Source organism: Babylonia areolata, chromosome 29, assembly GCF_041734735.1.
Source record: "Babylonia areolata isolate BAREFJ2019XMU chromosome 29, ASM4173473v1, whole genome shotgun sequence".
Taxonomy (NCBI): Eukaryota; Metazoa; Mollusca; class Gastropoda; order Neogastropoda; family Buccinidae; genus Babylonia; species Babylonia areolata.
The window spans coordinates 36278114-36294147 of record NC_134904.1 but is presented as its reverse complement, the minus strand read 5'-3'; the positions used below and the strand labels follow the sequence as shown (position 1 = coordinate 36294147).

The window sequence follows — 16034 nt, the reverse complement described above, 5'->3', positions numbered from 1 at the left end:
TGTGTGTGATATAGTGATAGAGGTTTTTTGAGTTTGTCTCCTGACTTTTCTTTATTTGTTTCCTTCTTTCTTTAATTCTTTCTGTGTATCTTTCTTTTTTTTAAAGATTTTTTTGTTGTTGTTTCTATTTCTTTCTTTCTGTCCTTAATCCTTTCTTCCACTCTTTTTGTCTTTCTTTCTTTCCTTCTTTCTTACTTTTAAGATACTTTTTTTTCCTCTTCCACAACAGCACTAGTTTGAGCAACACTAAGGTAGCTTCTGCTTGTGCTGTAGAGGTGTTCACTGTTCTATCTGTCTCTCTGTCTCTGTCTCTCTCCCTTTCTTTCTTTATCTCTTTGTAGTTGTGTGTGTGTGTGTGTGTGTGTGTGGTGTGTGTGTGTGTGTGTGTGTGTGTGTGTGTGTGTGTGTGTGTGTGTGTTTGGGGGGTGGGGGTGATTGTCTTTTTAATTAAATTTTTTTTTAATTATTATTGATTAATCATTATCTTGACCTATGTTAATTTTCACTTTCTGTATCAAATTTCCGTTCATGTATCCATGACTATAATATGCATGCTGTACTGATATAATGATTCCCCCCATTGTTTATGTTACTGTTTTCCCTTTGAAGGTTGGATGAAAAAAACCCACATTATTTCGCTTACTCTATTAGTATTACCCTCAGAAAATGAAATTTATTGAATTCAATTCGATTCTCTCTCTCACTCTCTCTTTCTCTCTCTCTTTTTTTTTTGCTCCCAGAACTATTCAGATGGCATCATTTCTATTACTGCTTTTTATAATATATGCATGCATATTTTAGCCTCATTTTTGGTGTGTTTTTTTATTTTTAATATTTTTGTTATATATATATATTTTTTTTTTTCCATTTCATTTTATTCATTGATTGATCATTATCTTGACCTATGTTAATTTTCTTCTTCTTTTTTTTTTTTTTTTTTTTTTTTTTTTTTTTACTCGTTCTGTCTCTTTTCTCTCTGTATGTCCCCTTATATCTCTCACTTCTTATTCTCCTCTATTTAGTGTTGTAAATGTCAAATTACCATTCATATATCCATGACAATAATATGCATGCTGCACTGATATAACGATTCCCCCTTTGTTTATGTTACTGGTCAGGCATCTGCTTGGCAGATGTGGTGTAGCGTATATGGATTTGTCCGAACGCAGTGACGCCTCCTTGAGCTACTGAAACTGAAACTTATGTTACTGTTTTCCCTTCGAGGGTTGCATTATTTTGCTTATGTAATACCCTCAAAAAATAAAATTTATTCAATTCAGTTCAATTCAGTCTCTCTCTCTCTCTCTCTCTCTCCCTCTCCCTCCCCCTTTGTCTTAGTGTCCATTTATCTGTCTGTCTCTCGCTGTGCTTATGAACAATTTACTGACATATACACCAGTAATTTTTTGTTGTTTTTGTATTGCAGATAATCACTGCAGGAATGTAGCCAACAAAGTGAGGTCACCATTATCTCCTTTGTAGTTCAGAAGCGTGTGAAATCTCCCCAGCAAGACTTTGTATGGTAACAGTCCCCTCTCCCCACCCCCCACCCCCCCCAATTAACCATGTCAGAAATATCGGGCTTCACAAAGACATCATAATTTGCCCCCACCACGGTACACACACGGAAGTGTCAGCTGACGTCGGCTGCCGTGAATCAGACTCAGTGTCTGTATATGTGGTGACAACGGGTATTGTTGAGCTGTCGAGACCCCCCAAAAAAGATTTAACTGCAGACTGTCACTACACAAGACGCAGCCATGTTGAAGCAAGGACTGGTACAGGAAAGGATCGGGGATCTGACGATGAATCAGTTGCCTCCCCTGAACACGCTACCTCAGTGGTCGCGTGTCAACAACCTGGACAAGGCCCGTTACCCGAAACCTTTCGTTAAGGTGAGAGTGGGAAATATGTGTGTGTGTGTGTGTGTGTGTGTGTGTGTGTGTGTGTATGTGTGTTTGTTCTTTAGTTTAACGTCTTTTCACTGTAAGTGATATTAGACGAGGGTAGGAAAAAAATCGAGGGGGGGGGGGGGGGGGGGGAATTACTGTGTATGCATGCGAGTAAGTGAAAGTGTGTGTGTGTGTGTGTGTGTGTGTTACATATAGAAAATGATTGATTTAAGTTTGTTAAAAAATTTATAAAAAAAACAAAACAAAAAAAAACCCCATAACAATATAACATATTTCTAATGAAAAACTAATAACTATAACAGTGAACCAACTGGACTATTTAACAAGGAGTTGAAAAAGTCATACATCAGCAATGGACTGCTGAAGATCGTCGACACTGAAGATGATTTCAGTTCAGGGATTTGAGACTTTAACGTATCGCAAGTTGGTATATGATCGGCTGTTATGTGAGCACCACAGATGCAAGAAACATTACTGACATATTTTGCCCTAAAACAATTCATTTTCCATCTGCAGATCTGTGTGTGTGTGTGTGTGTGTGTGTGTGTGTGTGTGTGTGCAAGAACTGACACAGTGGATTGTGATTTTATACTGTAGTTATTGACAGTAATGACAGTTGTGGTCTCCTCTTGTTTTCTTGTTTTCTTTTTTTTTTTTCTTTTTTTTTTTTCCAGTTAAGACAACATATTTTTTGCTTGTTGGAAATCACACCTTGGAACTTCAAACATGGTGGTTGAACAATTAAATCCAGGGAACCGGCGTTCTCTTTGAAAATCTTGCATCAAAAAAATTTAATGGAGCTGAATCAGCAGTCAGCGAGTATGGCCTTCCTCTGGCACGGGCGCAATAGCCGAGTGGTTTAAGCGTTGGACTTTCAGTCTCAGGGTCCCGGGTTCGAATCACGGTAACGGCGCCTGGTGGGTAAAGGGTGGAGATTTTTCCGATCTCCCAGGTCAACACATGTGCAGACCTGCTAGTGCCTGAACCCCCTTCGTGTGTATACACATGCAGAAGATCAAATATGCACGTTAAAGATCCAGTAACCCATGTCAGTGTTCGGTGGGTTATGGAGACAGGAAAATACCTAGCATGCATGAACCACAACAGAGTCATCGGCAAGTCGATGTTGGTCGTGTAAAGGAAAGAAGAAGAAGAAGAAGCACTTTTTCTTGGCAAGTTTTCTTGTTTACTTCTCCCATGTTTTTTTTGTTTGTTTGTTTCTGCCCAATCGTCTGCTCTGTTTCAGTTGCAATTTATTCCCATGCCACTCTTTCCAAGTCCCCCCATACACAGCCCCACACCCCCAGTTTGTCTGCTGCAGTCTTGGCACTGGCAGTCCACAGAGAACTATTGAACTGAGGTCTCTAGGAGGCCACACATGAGAGGAGACTCTCCGTACTGCTGCTGGATCACTTGGGTGGTGTTTCGTTCCCGCTTGTTCTTGTCATGTTTATTTGGAGGGAATCCACTGTAGATGTGTGTGCTTTTAAAAATGAGTTTCAAAAAACAACAACTGTGAACTGGCTGCAGGACAAACACCAGCCTGCGGGAGCGCGGCAAAACATGGAGGAGGAGGAGAATGACCTTGACCTGTCGGGGATGAACCCAGCACAGCGCATACAGTACCTGGAACGGAGTCTCATGTTCCTGCGGCAGCAGCACTCGGACGTTCTGCGCGCCTTACACGGCGAGGTAGAGGGCTTAAAAAAGGAAAACAAAGGTAAGCTATGACTCTAGTGTGTGTGTGTGTGTGTGTGTGTGTGCGCACGCGCGCGCGCGCGTGTGTGTGTCTGTATAAGTCTGTTGACTTTTTAAAGCAATTTTGTTTGAGCACGCACACAGAAACGCAAACACACACACAACCATTCAAATCCCATTATTGATAAAAATGATGCAATTCACAGATAAGATAGACTTGTGGTCTATCTAGACACTCAGCAGTCATGCACTCGATCACTCACAAACACAAAATATTGCTTTTTTTTTTTTTAGGTTAGAACTTCATTTGTTCTCTCTCTCTCTCTCTCTCTCTCTCTCTCTATATATATATATATATATATATATATAATATTTTTGTTGATGTTGGTGTTGTTGTCTTGAGTGAAGGACCTCCACCACCCCCCATCAAACTTGGCTTTCTTTGCGTGTGAGACAAAATTATGATAAGTTGTGCGTGCTAAAAACAGTTTTGATATGACATTGTTTAGATTTTGAACAGTTGTTACTTGTTTGTTTATCATCTTGTTGGATGCTGTTTTCAGATCTGCAGTTCAAGATTGTGATGAGCCAGAAGGGACAGCACAGCATGAGCCCAGAGCAACCGGGCACAAAAGCAGTGGAAGAGCTCAGTGTCAGAGGTAGGTGTGAGTGTGTCTGTGTCTGTGTCTGTGTGATTAGATGTGTGTGTGTGTGTGTGTGTGTGTGTGTGTGTGTCTGATTAGATGTATGTGTGTGTGTGTGTGTGTGTGATTAGATGTATGTGTGTATGTGTGTGTGTGTGTGTGTGACTGGATGTATTTGTGTGTGTGTTTGTGCGTGTGTGTGTTTGTGCGTGTGTGTGTGTGCGCGTGTGTGTGTGTGTGTGTGTGTGTGTATTTGCACATGTGCATGAGTGTGTTCTGTCTGTGTGTGTGCGTGTGGGAGGGGGTGGGGGTGGGGGTGCATGCGTGTGTGTGTGTGTGTGTGTGCGTGCGTGTGTGCATGCGTATGTGTGTGTGTGCATGGGTGTTTGTGTGTGTGTGCCTTTGTGTGTATGTGTGCATGTTTGTGTTTGTGTACATTTGTGTGTTTGTGTTGCTTTTCTCAGTGTATTGCATGTGTGTGTGCATTATGGTCAGCATACATATATGCTTTCATTTATTTGCACCCAGTAAAGCAAGAAGGAAATATGTACCCCCGAGTTTTACTTTTCTTTTTTTTTTTTTTTTTTTTTTTTTTTTCGTTTTTGCATTCCATTTCAGTGACTTGTATTTCCATCTTTTCAGACCTGTGTGTACTGTGTGTGTATTGCAGATATTTCTGCATCTTCAAGGCGATCAAAACACTTGGCAGGCAGCAGTTCAAGAGGTAAGGTTTGCTATTCATCATATAAAATATATTCTTTTTTTTTTTCTTTTTTTTTCCAAACATTTGCAGGATTACCGGTTGTTGTTGTTTTGTTGTTTTTTTTGTCAGTGCTCACCTCTGGTCTGTTTTCTTCTCTCTCTCTCTTTGTCTGTGTGTGTGTCTGTGTGTGTGTCTCTCCCCCTCTCTCTCTCTGTCTCCTTTTTTGACTCACTTGTGTAAACAAAGTGAGTCTATGTTTTAACCCAGTGTTCGGTTGTCTCTGTGTGTGTGTGTGTGTGTGTGTGTGTCCATGGTAAACTTTAACATTGACATTTTCTCTGCAAATACCTTGTCAAATACCTTGTCAGTTGACACCAAATTAGGCATAAAAATAGGAAAAATTCAGTTCTTTCCAGTCATCTTGTTTAAAACAATATTGCACCTCTGGGATGGGCAAAAAAAAAAGAAGCCTAATTATATGTAAACTGCATTTACTGTTATATTTCTATTTTTTGTATTCTCTAAACTTGGCACTTTGATCTGATATTCTGACCCAACAACAAGAGCAGGTATTATTATCATTTTTTGTTCAAACAGGAACTTCTTTTGCTAAGCATGGAAGTTTTATTTATTTTGCAAACGTTTTGGTGCAGATAGTAAAAAAGGGAAATTACTTTGTAATTAATGCTAGGGGACTTAATTTGCTTTAAACTGATCTTTCTCATCTTAAACATTACATTTTGAAATTATACTCAATACATAAAAAGCTTGGATTTTTTTTTATTTTTTAAATGTATCACAAGTGAGTCTTGAAGGCCTTGCCTCTCTTGTTCTTTCTTGCTTTCTTTACCCTTCCCTTTGCTCTCTCTCTCATCTGTTCCCCCCCCCCCCCCTACCCCACCCTCCACCCCACCCCACCCCCAGATATTTCAGTATTGTATGCACAATGCAGTGATTGCACTGGTTTGGCTCCATGTGATGAGAAAGAGTTAGCCTTGTGGAGAGTTCTTTTTATAACTGCAACGATGGTTAATTAAGGGGCATTGTTTGTTGGTTTTTTTAGCCTTGTGGAGAGTTCTTTTTATAAGAGTCTTTTTATAACTTCAACGATGGTTAATTAAGGGGCATTGTTTGGTGTTTTTTTTAGCCTTGTGGAGAGTTCTTTTATAACTGCAACGATGGTTAATTAAGGGGCATTGTTTGTTGGTTTTTTTAGCCTTGTGGAGAGTTCTTTTATAACTGCAACGATGGTTAATTAAGGGGCATTGTTTGTTGTTTTTTTAGCCTTGTGGAGAGTTCTTTTATAACTGCAACAATGGTTAATTAAGGGGCATTGTTGGTGGTGGTGGTGGTGGTGGTGGTGGTCGTGTTGTTTTTATTTACATTTATACTGTAGGTAGATTAGAATACTGGCTTTGAAATGGCCATACCCTCCCATTTTCCCCAGCTGTTCAGATGAACAGTATCTCAGATCCTGTATCTTTTTGCAAGAGGATGTAGAAGACAAAGGGTTAGCAACAGCTTGAATTAAAAATATAAAAAAACACCAAAAAAACACCAGAAAACAGAACCAAACAACCTGAAAAAAAAAGTAAAGAAAAAAAAACAAAAAACAAGAGAGGCAAGGCCTTCAAGACTCACTTGTGGCAAATTAAGTCCCCTAGCATTAATTACAGAGTAATTTCCCTTTTTTACTATCTGCACCAAAACGTTTGCAAAATAAATAAAACTTCCATGCTTAGCAAAAGAAGTTCCTGTTTGAACAAAAAATGATAATAATGACTGCTCTTGTTGTTGGGTAAGAATATCAGATCAAAGTGCCAAGTTTAGAGAATATAAAAAATATAAATATAACAGTAAATGCAGTTTGCATATAATTAGGCTTCATTTTTTTTTGTTTTGTTTTTTTTTGTGCCCATTCCAGAGGTGCAATATTGTTTTAAACAAGGTGACTAGAAAGAACTGATTTTTTCCTATTTTTATGCCTAATTTGGTGTCAACTGACAAAGTAAATATTTGCAGAGAAAATATCAATGTTAAAGTTTACCACGGACACACACACACACACACACACACACACACACACACACACACACACACACACAGACAACCGAACACTGGGTTAAAACATAGACTTACTTTGTTTACACAAGTGAGTCAAAAAAAACAACAAAAAACATCCAAGGACCTGGCATATACTTCTCTGTTTGGCGAGGTTCATGTACACATGGTCTCAGTTAAGTTAAAGCCCATCTGGTTTATGTTCCTTCTCTGTTCTCCTGAATAACCTGTGCGGGGGAACCGACCCTCTGTGCAGAAGAGCGACTGGACGAGCTGAAGGTGATCTTTCTGGAGGAGGAGATCAAGGAGCTGAAACACGCCCTGCGGGAGACACGCAACAAGAACACCTACGTGCAGCAGCTGCTGGAACAGTCGGAGGAGACACGGAAGCGCCAGTAAGTGGGGTGTGCTGTCTCTCTCGATCTTCTTCCTTGCTTAACCCACTCAGTACGGCCAGTCCTCTCTTTTCCTCTACACAGACCCCTCGGATGTCCAGTGGGTGTCTGAATGACCCAACCTTTTTTTGTGGTTTTCTTTGTCAACATTTACCTCTTCAGTATAAGAGCCTTCCGATTGCAATATTTTGATGATGATAATTGGGGTGAAACGCTGTTAACGTCGTCCTCTTTCGCCGTTCATATGGAAAGAGTTAACCTCTGTGTAGAGGAGAAGAGAGGACTGGCCGTACTGAGTGAGTTAAGAAAACATCATATGTCATGAACTGTGTTGCTTCAGAGGTTGGTTTTTCTTTCCAGAGTTTTGTTTTAAACATGGTTGAATTTTTATATTGTATTTGGGCAGTCCTGATCATTATGGCTTTGTGCGGTCAGCTGGGCTATTTACAAGCAACAGTGAGAAATGTCAGCCGGGCTATTTACAAGCAACAATGTGAAATGTCAGCTGGGCTATTTACAAGCAACAGTGAGAAATGTCAGCCGGGCTATTTACAAGCAACAGTGTGAAATGTCAGCTGGGCTATCTACAAGCAACAATGTGAAATGTCAGCTGGGCTATCTACAAGCAACAATGTGAAATGTCAGCTGGGCTATCTACAAGCAACAATGTGAAATGTCAGCTGGGCTATTTACAAGCAACAATGTGAAATGTCAGCTGGGCTGTCTACAAGCAAACAATGTGAAATGACAGCTGGGCTATTTACAAGCAAAACAATGTGAAATGTCAGCTGGGCTATTTACAAGCAACAATGTGAAATGTCAGCTGGGCTATTTACAAGCAACAATGTGAAATGTCAGCTGGGCTATTTACAAGCAAAACAATGTGAAATGTCAGCTGGGCTATTTACAAGCAACAGTGTGAAATGTCAGCTGGGCTATTTACAAGCAACAATGTGAAATGTCAGCTGGGCTATTTACAAGCAAAACAATGTGAAATGTCAGCTGGGCTATTTACAAGCAAAACAGTGTGAAATGTCAGCTGGGCTATTTACAAGCAACAATGTGAAATGTCAGCTGCGCTATTTACAAGCAAAACAATGGGAAATGTCAGCTGGGCTATTTACAAGCAACAATGTGAAATGTCAGCTGGGCTATTTACAAGCAAAACAATGTGACATGTCCATTCTTCCTGCAGACAAGCGTCCCTGGACTCCCTCAAGTACCAGGCGACCCAAGGGGGCGCCCAGATGTCGCAGGTGGCGGAGCAGATCGCCGATGGTCAGAGCCCCCTGGAGGCCAGCGGTCGGCCGCTGTCCCTGGCCGAGTGTCAGGCCGTCATCCGCCACCTCCAGCAGGTCAACGAACGTCAGGCCCATGAGGTAATTCGGCATGTGTCTGTAAACATGTCTTGGCTTTACACATTATAGAATAGCAAAAATTTGTATTTGTATTTGTATTTCTTTTATCACAACAGATTTCTCTGTGTGAAATTCGGGCTCCTCTCCCCAGGGAGAGCGTGTCGCTATACTACATCGCCACCCATATTTTTGTATTTTTTCCTGCGTGCAGTTTTAGTTGTGTATTTTTCTTCAGAATTTTGCCAGGAACAACCCTTTTGTTGCCGTGGGTTCTTTTACGTGTGCTAAGTGTATGCTGCACACAGGACCTCAGTTTATCGTCTCATCCAAATGACTAGCGCCAAGACCACCACTCAAAGTGTAGTGGAGGGGGAGAAAATATCGGCGGCTGAGCCGTGATTCGAACCAGCGCATTCGGATTTTCTCGCTTCCTAGACAGACGTGTTACCTCTAGGCCATCACTCCACACATGTGACTTATATACAGCCTTTTGTATATTCAATGCATGAATGTGTGTGTAAGTATGTGTGTATCTATGTATGCATGAGATGCTATGCATGCACGTGTAATAATGCGCATATCCCCGGTCTGTTGATATTGTTTGGTCAAAATCAATGTGTATGTGATGAAAACAAAGTTCTTATGCTTTTTCCCACTGTGCTTAATGTATGCAAACATTATTATTGGGGGGTGGGGAGAGTGGAGGATTGACATTCTGAGGTCTTCCTCTTTACGCTTTGTACCAGTCCTGAGAGATGCAGACACCTGCAGTGTCGGCTGGGAAATTAAACAGTGCTTCTAAAGCTGCACTCATGCAGTGGATGACGCTTGACTTTGTGGTTCCAGCCTTCCCAGTTTTACCTAGCACTTACCTCTGGGCAGGAGTTGGTCACAGATGAGACTCTTAATTAATTCAAGGTCCGTCCAGTGGGCAGCATGCGGTTAGTGCACATTTAAGAGTCTATGGCAACAAAAGACTGTGTTGAAAATTCCATTTGACAGAAAAATGGAAAAAGAGAAAAAAAAAAAGTGTGTATTTATCTTTATATATATATATGGTTGGTGCTGCACTGTGGCAACATGCTCTCCCCAGGAAGAGCGATCTGAATGTTTGCACAGAGAAATCCGTTGTGACAAAACAGAATACAGTACAGTGCAGTGTAATGCAATATACAACCTTTCACAAACCTACAGTTGGTTCTCAGGGTCTGACTAGTGCCTTAGTTTTATACAGATCTGCTCCTGTGTTTTTTGTTTGTTTGTTTGTTTTTTCCTCAGAGACTAATTGTTATGTATGTGTGTACATGCATGCATGTTTGTTCGTGCGTACACATATCTAGTTCGTTATGTATCATTTATGTGGTATGTACTTCTGGTCCAGTAACGTTTCTCATTTTTAGTTTGACTTGCACGTTTTGATGGGTGGTGTAATGTATTTTAACGCATTCTTATTGGAACTATTGTATCATAAATGCTGAGAGCAAACTTTATTTTATTAGGTACCAGGCATTCAAACTCATTATTAAGTTAATAATGTTTCTCATTTAGTTTGACTTGCATGTTTTGATGGATGGTGTTATGTATTGTAGCACATTCTCATTGGAATTGTTGTCTTGTAAATGCTTAAGAGCAAACTTTATTTGATTTGGTGCTAGACTTTCAAAACTTTTTATTTGATTAGTTTTAGCAAGAATAAATCAGTCAGCATGCTTTGACACCTCCTTGACATTGAAAACTGAAAAAAAACCTGCCTCCTTCATGATCACCAATATAACAATAAACAAAACAGTCTCAAAGTCCGTGGCCTTTCATGCCCTGCTCTCATGGTGACCTCAGTTTCGATACCCCTCCACTTCCATGCTTGGGGTGAGTCCTGTCAATGTCTTCAGTGTCGGCAAATTCATGGGGGCTGTTGTTTGAGGGACGTGGTGGCGGTCTCCACTCTGGGAGGGACACTTACTCTGTCTGGCTCCACGACTAAGCCATTATTGTCGTTAGTAGGGGGCTTAGTAAGTGGTGTCCTAAGTATGTTAAATCAGAACAGGCACCACTGAACACCACTGAAGTGACTCAGCAGCAGTGCAGGGTCTCCTCTGGTATGTGGCCGCCTGGCGACCTAACATTGATGGTTCCCTGCGGACTGCCGACGCTGGAACTGTGACGGACGAACCCGGTTGTGGCCGTGTATGGTGGAATCTAAATGAGCGGTGTGGGAGTAACGCCACTGAAACGGTGCAGATATGGGGCAGCAAAAAAAAAAAAAAAAAAAAAAAAACCACAAAAAAAAAACCTGTCCACAGCTGGAGCGTCTAAAGTCTGACCTGCGAGACGTGCTGTACTCTCACAAGTGGACTCCCGATGCCTACCTGCTGGCCAAAGCCTACATTGCCGAGGACGACAAGAAGGGCGACTCCCCCGAAGCAGTCTCCAAAAGTGCTCTGCCTAAAATACCTCTCAAGAACCAGACCCGAAAACTGTGAGTACCTGTTCTGGTTTCTACTGCTACTGTTGTTGTGTTACTACTTGTCGATTCTTCTATAATTTACCTCTGTTGCTGTGTCAAGCATCAGAACTTGAATGTGAACAGACATTACTGTTTGGTTTTCCAAGCTACTGGTACTGGTAAATTCTTTACTGGAATTGAATTGAAAAATGATGCTAACAGAATTAGTACAGACATTTTTTATATATTTTTTTAAAGTCATTTCCAAGAATGCAACATGAACAAAACAAAACAAAAAAGAATAATGAAACAAGCGTATGTATCCAGTTGCCTTTCTTATCAGTTATATCTTTTATTTATTCTCCACATCTAGGTCAAGGAGCAGAACATACAAGAACTCTCGGAAAAACATTTTGCTTCAGTTTCGGATGTGCAATATTTCCTTTAAGAACAGCTGAACACCTCAGAGTAGCCATGCTCTCCGAAAAACATTGGAGGCAGAGAAAGCGGTGCTGTCCTTGCAGGCATTGTAGCCAACACAGGGAAGCATTTAGAAGACCCAGAGCTGTGTTCTACGTTCGGTGATGGGCGCAGCTGTCTTTCTGAAGCAGATTGCAGTCATTTCAGCTTGTCTGTTCCCGTGATGAGATCTTTACTTTACTTAATTTTATTTTAATATTTTATGTTATTATTCTATATTCATTAGTATTATATTGTTTTATTCTAAACTGAAAAAGACTCAAGAGTAGATGTAAGGGGACTTAGTGGTGCTTTTTTGTTTGTTTGTTTCCTTTTGTGTAGTCATCGATTTTTATGTCTATTTTATTTTGTTTTATTCTTTTTTTTTTTTTTTTTTTTTTTTTTTATCCTCATCAGACCTGAAGTGGCTTACATCCGCGACACAGTCTCCCTGCCGGCTCTGAAGCAGACGGTGGGCAACAAAGCCGTGGAGAGGAGGAAACGCACGCAGATCCTGCAGAAAGCCAAACTGCGACGGGAGATCGTGCCGCACGAATAGCACACACCGTCAGCTCAATGCCCCATCTACCCCACCCCCCGCCCCTCACCCCCCACCTCCCACCCCTCCCAACCCTGAGAACCTTTGTTCTCTTGTTGTTCATCTTAATCAAACGTTCTTTCTTTGTCTTCTGCATGCCATAGAATAGAAAATCAGCAGTGTACCTGGCCTGAAAAAAAAAAAAAGATAAATGAAAAAGATAAAACAAAGAAAGAAATTACAGGGCTGGGGGGGGGGGGGGGGGGTGAAGAAAAGTTATAGTTTGTTTGCATGCTGTGATCGAAACATTGCCTCTTGTAAAATGATAGAAGAAGAGAGATGTGGCAATCACTGACTGATGAAATTTTGGTGGTCATTTTTTCTTGGTTTCTCTCTTTTTGTTGTTGTTGTTATGAGGAAATTTTGAGATTAAAAGTTGATTCGAAAAATTAAAATAGGATAAAAAAAAACAAAAAAAAAAAAAAAAACCTTGGCAATTTTTTGTTGATAGAATGAAGTATCTTTTAGGTACCAGACTGATACATTTGTTGCTTTTATATTTTGTTTGTTTGTTTTGTTTATCCATGATTTCCATAGTTGTAATGAATATAAGAAATGTCATCAAATCGACATCAGATACGAACTTAGACACACACACACACACACACACACACACACACACACACACACATATTCACATGCGTCTCAGAATCACATTATTAAAACTATTATTTCGGATTGTCATGTGCAACATTCGTGGAACGTTCCCAACTTACGTGTCCAAATCTGAGTTGAATTTCAACCATCTCACCACCAGTCAGAAGATTGCATTGTATATTTTGATACGGACACATTCGACAAGACTGTTAGTGGTGTCTGTTGTAATTGCTTGTTATATATAGGAGGTATACTGAGATCCTTTGGTAATGAATAACTCAACATGGATAGAATAATCATGGTATATGATAGTGTCTAAACAAGACATACTGAGTGTTGGGTTTTTTTGCTTTTGTTTTGTTTTGCTTGTGTTTGTCAAGCAAAGTCTCAAAAATGAAAAGTACATGAAAGCGTATGAAATAGATTTCTGCAAAAAGATGCATGAATATTCAACAGAAGAAACTGAAAAGGTAAAGAAAAGCTACTTTAGCTATTTCACATTTGAAAACAAAGTAAATAGATATGTTACTGTGCTGTTTCACAGTTCAGTTGCTTCGGTCTTTGGGATCAACTGCCCATTCTTATCTTATCTTAATCTTTTGTGTAATGTCTAGACATAGATGATAGTATATATATATATATATATTGTAAAGACAGCAGAAAAAAACTTCTTTATGCAAAATGTGTGTTTTAGTGCAATCATGTTTAGTTCACAAATAGTAGTATAATGTATTTTCCTTCTTTTTTTTTATTAAGCATCAGAACTTTCACACACACACACACACACACACACTACTTATAACAAATTGAATGAGACGGATATGCAGCTGACAAAAAAAAAAAAAAGTGCAAAAAAAACATTATTTGATTTTGTATTACACCATCTGCTTATTAAGCATGTGTGCGGGAGTATCTTGAATATCACATATTATGTTTGATCATTATGCTTCTTTGATTATGTGCGTGTTTCAAGTGTATTTGAGTGTCTGTTTGTTCACGACCATCCAATATATTAGGGTGAAATACTCTCCCAGTTTTTCTTTTAAGGGTTTCTCCCTATTAAAGGTGGGGAAAGGTGGGTGACATTTGTCTCCCCTCCTATCACACTTATGTACAGGTAGTTTTCTTTCCCCAGAATGGGTCATAAAGAATTGGTTTAGGTTTTTCTCCACAAAAGAAAAAAAGAGAATAATACAGGTACCCCAGTGAATTTTAGGCGATACTTCCCTGAATGTAACATTTTTTTCCCCCTACTTAAATGTATTTATAAACACCAATTCTCTCCCTTCTCAAGTATGTTGTGAAAGATAAAAGCACATATAACATATGATAATCTGGTCACATGTTTTTAAAGAAAAAACAAAATCTCGAATTCCATCCTGTGCTCTTTTGAGTGCAACTTGTACTTTGCTAGTGTATATGTGAAGTCTACAGTGGCTCATTTAAATATCTGGCATCTGCCAGCATTGAGATTATTCATTTCTTTTAGAAATAATAGCCTGGCTTCACAAACAAAGCTTTGGTTATATTACATTCTATTTATGTATGTTGGAATATCTGTTCATCTTTTTCTTTTTTTTCACATATTGGTGTACGTCTTCAAGTGGAGACAGTGGGGGTTCCCATGGCAGAGTCAGAGTTAGGCAGTGGACTTCAGATCTACCAGTGATCAGAGTTCAGTGGCCTTGTTTCAGCCTGATGCTGTGTTCCTCAGGAAATGAAGGCATGGTACTCTGATTTTCCTCAGTCCACCCAGGTGTGAATGGGTGTGAATATGTGGGTGTATGTGTGAATGTGTGTCTCCATGTTTTACATTTATTTGCTTGTTTATCATCATTGTTGTCTTTTTTATTTATTTATTTATTTATTATTATTATTTTTATTACTGCTACTACTACTTTTTTTATATTATAATTATTATCTATTTATTTATTTATTTATGTACACTTACAGTTGACTTCATCAAGTTTTTGCGCCTTATACATATTATTAGTAGTGGTAGTCGGTTTTTGTTTTGTTTTTTGTTGTTGTTTTTTTAATGTATTTATGTATTATTTATTCATCCCTTATTTATTTATTTATTTTATTTTATTTTATTTTATTTTATTTTATTTTTTTTCTCAAGGCCTGACTAAGCACGTTGGGTTACGCTGCTGGTCAAGCATCTGCTTTGCAGATGTGGTGTAGCGTACCTATATGGATTTGTCAGAACACAGTGACGCCTCCTTGAGCTACTGAAACTGAAACTGTGAATGGGTACCACCTGGGAAGGTTAAAAAAAAAAAAAAAAGGGTGGACAGACAGGGTTGGACTCTCACCGACTTCCTCTGCCAAGCTCAGGACACGGTGAATGTGAATTCACTGTCACAAAGGTTGTTAACTCTCTCCATACGAACGGCGAAAGAGACGACGCCAACAGCGTTTCACCCCAATTACCATCATCAAAATATAGCAAGCAGAATGCTCTTATACTGAAGACGTGAATGTTGACAAATACCACAATTCTGACGACGGAAGCTAAATGTTGGGTCATTCAAACACCCACTGGACATCTGAGGGGTCTGTGTAGAGGAGAAGAGAGGACTGGCCGTACTGAGTGAGTTAAGAAAAACAAACAAACAAAGGCCATGGCGCCTTCAACTTCAAATGGATCTCATTTTGGTAGCGAGGAGAAGTGAGTGTATGTGCATTATTATAAGTGTGGGTGGTTGATGAGACTGTTATGCTTTCCCCAGTTTATATATATATATATAATTTTATTTTATCTTTATTAATTTGTGTGTGTGTTGAATGAAGAAAGAGGTACTTCTCCCATTTTTTCAACACCTATATATGGGTAACAATATGAATATTTAGCAACTGTGTATACTGAGCTTAGTGAACTTAGAAACTGGCCTTGCATGAAAAAAACACCCAAAAGAAACCAACTCTTAAAGGGGGACATATGTTGTATTGAAATGATATTTGTGAACACTTTTTTTTCTTTTTACAATACATAGTTTTTCTTGAGATGGTTATGGCTGAGAAAATGGAAGTTAAAAAGTCTGAGGAAGGAAGGAAGTTTTTAATCAGGATCACTGGAAAATAAAGTAAGGTAGAGATAAGTTTCGTTCACTGCACTTTCCTTGCAACAATCTTATTAAAAGGAAATTTTATTTTATTTAA

General features: G+C 39.4%; 1 protein-coding gene across 1 annotated transcript in view; it reads left to right on the top strand.

Annotated features, from left to right (window-relative positions):
• Positions 1-12416, top strand: part of LOC143274870 (coiled-coil domain-containing protein 74B-like) — a 14006-nt gene extending 1590 nt beyond the window's left edge. The window contains exons 2-9 of the mRNA XM_076578836.1: positions 1427-1895; positions 3444-3633; positions 4175-4270; positions 4926-4979; positions 7276-7414; positions 8610-8793; positions 11073-11248; positions 12092-12416. Of these exons, the coding sequence (XP_076434951.1) occupies positions 1761-1895; positions 3444-3633; positions 4175-4270; positions 4926-4979; positions 7276-7414; positions 8610-8793; positions 11073-11248; positions 12092-12233 (1116 nt within the window). The 5' untranslated portion in view covers positions 1427-1760 and the 3' untranslated portion in view covers positions 12234-12416. The remainder of the gene's footprint in view (positions 1-1426; positions 1896-3443; positions 3634-4174; positions 4271-4925; positions 4980-7275; positions 7415-8609; positions 8794-11072; positions 11249-12091) is intronic.
• The last annotated feature ends 3618 nt before the right edge of the window (positions 12417-16034 follow it).